Source organism: Thermobia domestica, chromosome 2 (assembly GCF_964235325.1).
Source record: "Thermobia domestica chromosome 2, izTheDome1.hap1.1, whole genome shotgun sequence".
NCBI classification, from domain to species: domain Eukaryota; kingdom Metazoa; phylum Arthropoda; class Insecta; order Zygentoma; family Lepismatidae; genus Thermobia; species Thermobia domestica.
The window spans coordinates 347,313,113-347,319,349 of NC_137455.1; the positions used below are offsets into that span (position 1 = coordinate 347,313,113).

Genomic DNA, 6,237 nt, shown 5'->3' on the forward strand with positions numbered 1-6,237 from the left:
ACTTCTCATCATTTGATTTCTTCATATGCTCCAGCATCTCATCATTCGATTTTTTCATATGCTCCAGCTTCTCATCATTCGATTTCTGTATCTGTTCTAGCTTTTTATTTTGTTGTTCGTATTTAGCATCTAGTAGTTGACTAATCATATCAATAAGATTAGAATGGGAACGTTCGGACACAGTTACGGCATTTCCAGACATGGTTTCAACTAAAGTACTGGGCACTTCTTCAATCTCCGAATCCTGCATAATTCCAGTTCTTTGGATTTTCTTTCCACTTCTCAAAGTAGTGAAACTCATAAAAGGTAAAATATGCACATAAACTCCGTTCTTACTATCCTTCGGAACTAAAGGTTTTCGGTATAGTCCCGGGTCTACGGCACCAGATAAAGCGAATAAACACTTTAGCCCTAATTCGCAGATATATCAAGTTATTACAATAAACCTATCAACTTCAGATTAATATGTCATAACATTATACATACCAACTAACATCGATTTATTCCTTTTATTTACACAAACATATTCCATCTATATTCGTCCATTTCGTGTATACGTCCATAATAATCTTTTCCATGACAACATGTCATGTCAATAACAATGTTTTTTTCTTTTAACTATATATAGGCTATATGCTTGATTATTGCGCCTCTGATCAGTATTGACAAAATAGGTACAGATTAATTATAATAAGAATATATCGTTGTAGACCACACCCCCGTCTGCACATTCTGATCGTAGGTAGGCCACTGCACAATAAGCTCGTTCGCTAGCATCACAATGACCTATCAGCTGACAGCTGACAGCGTCAGATGGCATGATGCATCGCGCTACCTTCACCTCACGTAACAAAAATAATGAGTCACAGTAGGCTTGCCACACTGCACTGGTTTCAAGAGAAAGGGGTTCATCCCAACCTAAGTTTTCCTTCCATAAGGATTGCAATAGTATCTTAGCCTTTATAGTCACTGGGGAAAGAAGACCAAGAGGATCGAAGATTTTGGCCACTTCCGATAGTACCTTCCGTTTTGTCCACACAGCGGGAGGAGGAGGGATGGATACACTGAAACCAAATTCGTCACTTACAGGTGACCACTGTACCCCGAGAGTCTTAAAGTTGCTTTCTTCACTGAAATTGAAGGGCACATCCATTTCGCGCAAGTGGGGAGGAACGGCCTCAAGCACTTCTGGTTCACTAGATAACCATTTTCGAAGCTCAAAACCGCATTCCCGTAACAGTTGAATTAGCTGCTGCTGCAACTCAATTGCGTCCCTCACACTGCTCGCACCTCCGAGGTAGTCGTCCATGAAAAAATCCCGTTTCACGGCTTCGGCTGCTAGCGGGTATCTCTCCCCTTCATCTTCGACCGCCTGGAGTAGGCATCTCGTGGCAAGGAAGCTAGCAGGAGCGGTACCATAAGTGACGGTGAGTAGGCGATAGTCCTGTATAGTTTCACTTGGCGAGTTTCTCCAAACAATCCTTTGATAGTCCACATCGTCCTTATGCACTCGTATGGCACGATACATCTGTTTAATATCAGCACATAATGGCACACGATGTTCGCGAAAGCGAACTAGAATAGGAAAAATGTCTTCCTGTAATTTCGGGCCCACCATGAGCCTTTGATTTAAGGACACCCCAGAAGTTGTTTCCGCACTTCCATCGAAAACCACTCGTACTTTCGTGGTAGAGCTGGTAGGTTTTAAGACCGCGTGATGCGGCAGGTAGCAACTTTTTTCGGGGGGCACATTTTTCTCACTTGCGGGGATAAGCTCCATATGTCCCAATTCAAGATATTCGTCCATGAACTCACGATACTGCCGCTGTAACACAGGTTGTTTCGCTAATTTACGTTCCATGTTCAATAATCTCTTAATCGCGATCTCGCGTGATTCTCCTAGTTCTGGCGCGCTACCCCTGAAAGGTAGTCTTACCACATAACGTCCCTGTGAGTCACGGTGGTGGGTTTTCAGAAAATGTTGCTCACAATCCTTTTCTTCTTTGGATAAGTGCGTTTGCTGAGGCAGCTCTTCTGGTTCCCAGAACCTTTGAAGGGCAGAATCTATTTCACATGATACACGGCATGATGTCACTGTCACGTTGCTGGCTTTAGAGCCCACACTTCCGGATAACACCCATCCCAGGGTCGTTTCTAGAGCAATAGGTGAGCCTGGGGGCCCGACCCGCTTTCCCCCGAGCATGAGAGACGGAAACACGTCAGCACCGAGAAGAATGTCAATGGGCCCTACCTCATTAAAAGTGGGGTCCGCCAACCTTAAACCTGTCAAATGTGGCCAGAACGTTGCTTCGGGACATGGCTGTTTTGGTAGATTTGAGGTCACCTTGGGCACCACAATAGCCTTAGTTTCGAATGTTTCACAACTTCCGCCTAGAGGTTGAAACTTCAAATTCACCATAGCACTAGCAGTTCCTACCCCTGCTCCAGTTATACCGGAAATCATCACACTGGATCTGATTTTTCGAAGACCAAGCTTCTGCACGCAATTTTCAGTAACAAAACTGGACTCTGATGCGCAATCGAGCATACACCGGAATGGATATGGCACACCATCCTTTCCTAATATTTTCACGATAGCAGTACACAATAGTACATGAGGAACACTGACTTCGGAAGTCACATGAGAGGCAACACTTGTTTCCTGAGATTGTACTGGGTTCGACGTCGACTCACTTCTATTAAAATGTAATAATGTATGATGTTTCTTATCACACTTTCGACATTTGCTGGATGAGCATTTGTCCTTCCAACATGCTTTGCGCATGCAATTAAAGCATAGTTTTCTCTCCTTCACGAACGCGACACGATCTTCTACTGTTCGTTTGGTAAATTCGGCACATTTGTAAAGAGGGTGGTCAGAACTACACATTTCACATAGAGTTTGAGTTCGTTGAGCGGTAGTGACATAAGAGCACGCTGATTTCTTTTCGCGGCCTTTCATTGGGTCACTAGTGGCGGGTGGTTGTCTCGGCTTGTCATTGGCCGCAACAGCAAGAGCGCGGGCTCTGTTGTTCAAAAATACCGCGAGTTGCTCAAAAGATGGCTGCTCACTTGAGTTCAAAGAAAGCTCCCATTGTCTACGTGTCTCGTTGTCTAATTTGTCCGCTGTATGGTACACTAAGAGCGCATCCCAATGTTCGATTGGTTGTTCCAACACCTTAAGAGAACGCGTACACTCCATGGTGGTGTCTATCAATTTTCTTAACGCGGCTGCTGATTCCTGTTTAGTGGAAGGTTGTGTAACTAACCGTTTCAAAATCGAGTTTACTATTTCTCGCTTATTATGATAGCGCGCGTTTAACATGACCCATGCTTCCTTATAGTTACTGTCCGTTATCTGCATAGCTTGTAAAAGCTGTGCCGGCTCCCCTTGCAACGATGTTTTTAAATACTGCATTTTTTGAGCACCTGTCAGTTTCTCGTTATTATGCACAGAGGCCACGAATAAGTCATGGAACGAAAGCCACTCGAATAGATTTCCTGAGAACACTGGAAGCTGGAGTTTGGGTAACCTAATGTCACTCGCTTGTTGCACTTCAGACACAGGGTTTGGGGGAGGGGGTTGTGACACTTGTAATCCAATTAATGACACCCGCAGTTTCACTATCCTGTTGTCCATCTCCGCAATGTCCACTTCTTCCCTTGTGTATTCTTCATCTGTTGCCACCGAAGCACAATCTTCCAACAACGCTGAGCATTCTCGTTCAAGATCCGCCACTTTTTCTTTGTGAACAAGAATGGCGTTCACTTCACTTGTCGTCAAAAGCTCCACGGCTTTTTCAGCTCTTGTGATTTTGGACTTTAGGGTCCGTTTCTTCACAGCAAATGTCTCCATCTTAACTATAAACACAAAACACTTATAAACCAAAAAAGAATGTTCACACTGTTCGTTAAAAACTGCTCACAACGGTTACGAATCCGGCCCGAAAAGAGGACCATGTAATATGTTTATCCAAACAACGGTTTGTTGTTTTAACATATATAAAAACACTGTAAAAACGTGTATTGATAATTATTGAATACTAACACATAATAAGAATTACACAATTAATGGACTGTATTTAGTACACAGATTGATAGTTTTTCCAATTGAAAAGCAATGTAATTTGGTCCTCCAAGCACGATCGCGGTAGCGCGTTACACTCACATAAAGCTCTCACTCCCACACACTGACAAAAGATGCTTGGACGCGGCCTAACTGTAAATTTTGAACAATGGGAGGAAAGGAACCAGTATGCGAAACTTCGGGGTTGAGAAAAAGTCACCCCAAGAGCCATCTGTACACAAAAATTGGCACTACATACAGACACTGTCAAAATTGAATATAAGGCTGTTATAAAAAATAATAATAATTATTTGGCAAATGACGGAATGGCCTAAACACTAGTGACTAAAGTGCTTTGTGTTGGTGGATTCTTTGGCGCTGTCAACGTCTTAATTTCGTGCAACATCAGTGGTGTCAGCTTCACTGAGGTCCATTTCGGATGTGGTTCAGTCGGTAATACGTACAGTCATGTCCAAAATGATTGTCGCATGTCTATAAATATGTTGTTGTAGGAATATAGTTTGATCATGATTTCGCCCGGTACTTTTTACAATATTAGTATGTGTATAATCAACAAAGACATGTATGTGGTAAATTTCATGTCAAAAGCTCAGTAAATAAGGTCAATATAACGAGAAAAAAACTTTCTTCCATCTAGCAACATTTTCTTTCACTCATTCTAATTTTCGTATTTATAATTCTTTTCCTATGAAATTTACCACAAATATACATTTCCCTATTATATACACATAGTAACAGTATTAAAAGTTCCCTGCAAAATCATTATCAAATTATATTCTCACAACAAGACAGTTATAGATATGCGACAATCATTTTGGACATGACTGTACATAGTTCGGGTGCACTCGTACTGCATATCGTCGTACCATGGCACTTACAATGAAGCATCCAAAGCCAAATCCGTATTCAAGATACTGTTTAACTATCCTGGATCAACTAAAGTGTGCATCAGAAAGTGTCATTGAAGCCTTCTGAAAATCGACTCACTTTTGGCGCCATTAGATATCGTACAACACAATTACCTCGCCAACACATACAGTTCTGCATCAGTGGTGTAACTTTCACATATCTGGATTGCGAATTCGACTCACCATTCTCTTTGGATGTCGCCTATATGGAAGCCTCATGCAATGTGTAAATACAGACAAAGACACAAGTGTGAAATTGGACAGCCCTAAAGCTTAAGGAGTTCGAATAAAGTCCTTAGATAAATTTTGAAAAGATCCGGGGCAGAATTGCGAGGGGTGCGACAGCTTTTACAAAAATTTACAAGTGAAAATGTTACACTTTGCAAGTTCCCATTTGGTGCATTACGATATGAAAGAACATTTGTTTCTGGACAGAATCATCGCTTTGTTCAAAATGTGGGGGGCGATCTTACGAACAAGAATTGCAACAACGGATCCAATGACTGCCCGGCCCAGAAAACTACGCCAAGAATCCAGGAATCTTAAGTTGATAGTGGCGTGTGGAGGATGCCTTACTCGATCATGTGGTTTCCCCAAACCAATCAATGGAGGATTCTGTCGAATGCCAGATCTAAGAACATAATCTTTGTCCTGCTTTACGGAACCGTTTGTCATAACGCTACTGTTGTGAATGACTTCTGGTGATGGGAGGTCCTTGTATGTCCCCCATCCTTACCAGATGTGAGTAATGAAAGTTTGATCTCTTCCCTCAACTGAAGGAATCATTTAAAGTATAATTCTTTCCCATCAGAGACGCCATTCTGCACACGATATAGCGCTGTCATGAAAATCAGCAAACATTTTTTAAAGTGACTGTTAGTGCTGTCTATTGTCTTCCAGTAGTGTAACAGCAGTGCATAAATAGAGCTGGGGATTACATTAAAATAGAGCTCCAATATTTCTAGACTAAAATACCGAAAAACTCTATGAAAATTTGCAGTGTGTTTATAGTTGTGTTTGCTTGTTGCTGAAATATTACAATTAAATTCGTGACGTCTGGGTGCTCAACTTTAAATTCATGTAAAGTGTTTGTACTCTTTAAGTGTGTTGCCATCACACTCTTTCCAATTCTCGTCCTATGCCTGCAACTTCTCCCTCTTGAGTAGCACTTCATTCAATTAACTTATATTTTAAAATGTGGAATTACTTCAAAACAGTGACTTCTTTAGACCTACATTTTAT

At 41.7% G+C, this 6,237-nt stretch overlaps 1 protein-coding gene across 1 annotated transcript; it reads right to left on the minus strand.

Moving 5' to 3' along the window:
- Positions 1–685: 685 nt before the first annotated feature.
- On the minus strand, positions 686–3,856 carry LOC145679571 (uncharacterized). Its single transcript, XM_081750148.1, has one exon. It carries the CDS (start codon positions 3,854–3,856, stop codon positions 686–688), a length of 3,171 nt encoding a protein of 1,056 aa, XP_081606274.1.
- Between the last annotated feature and the right edge of the window lie 2,381 nt (positions 3,857–6,237).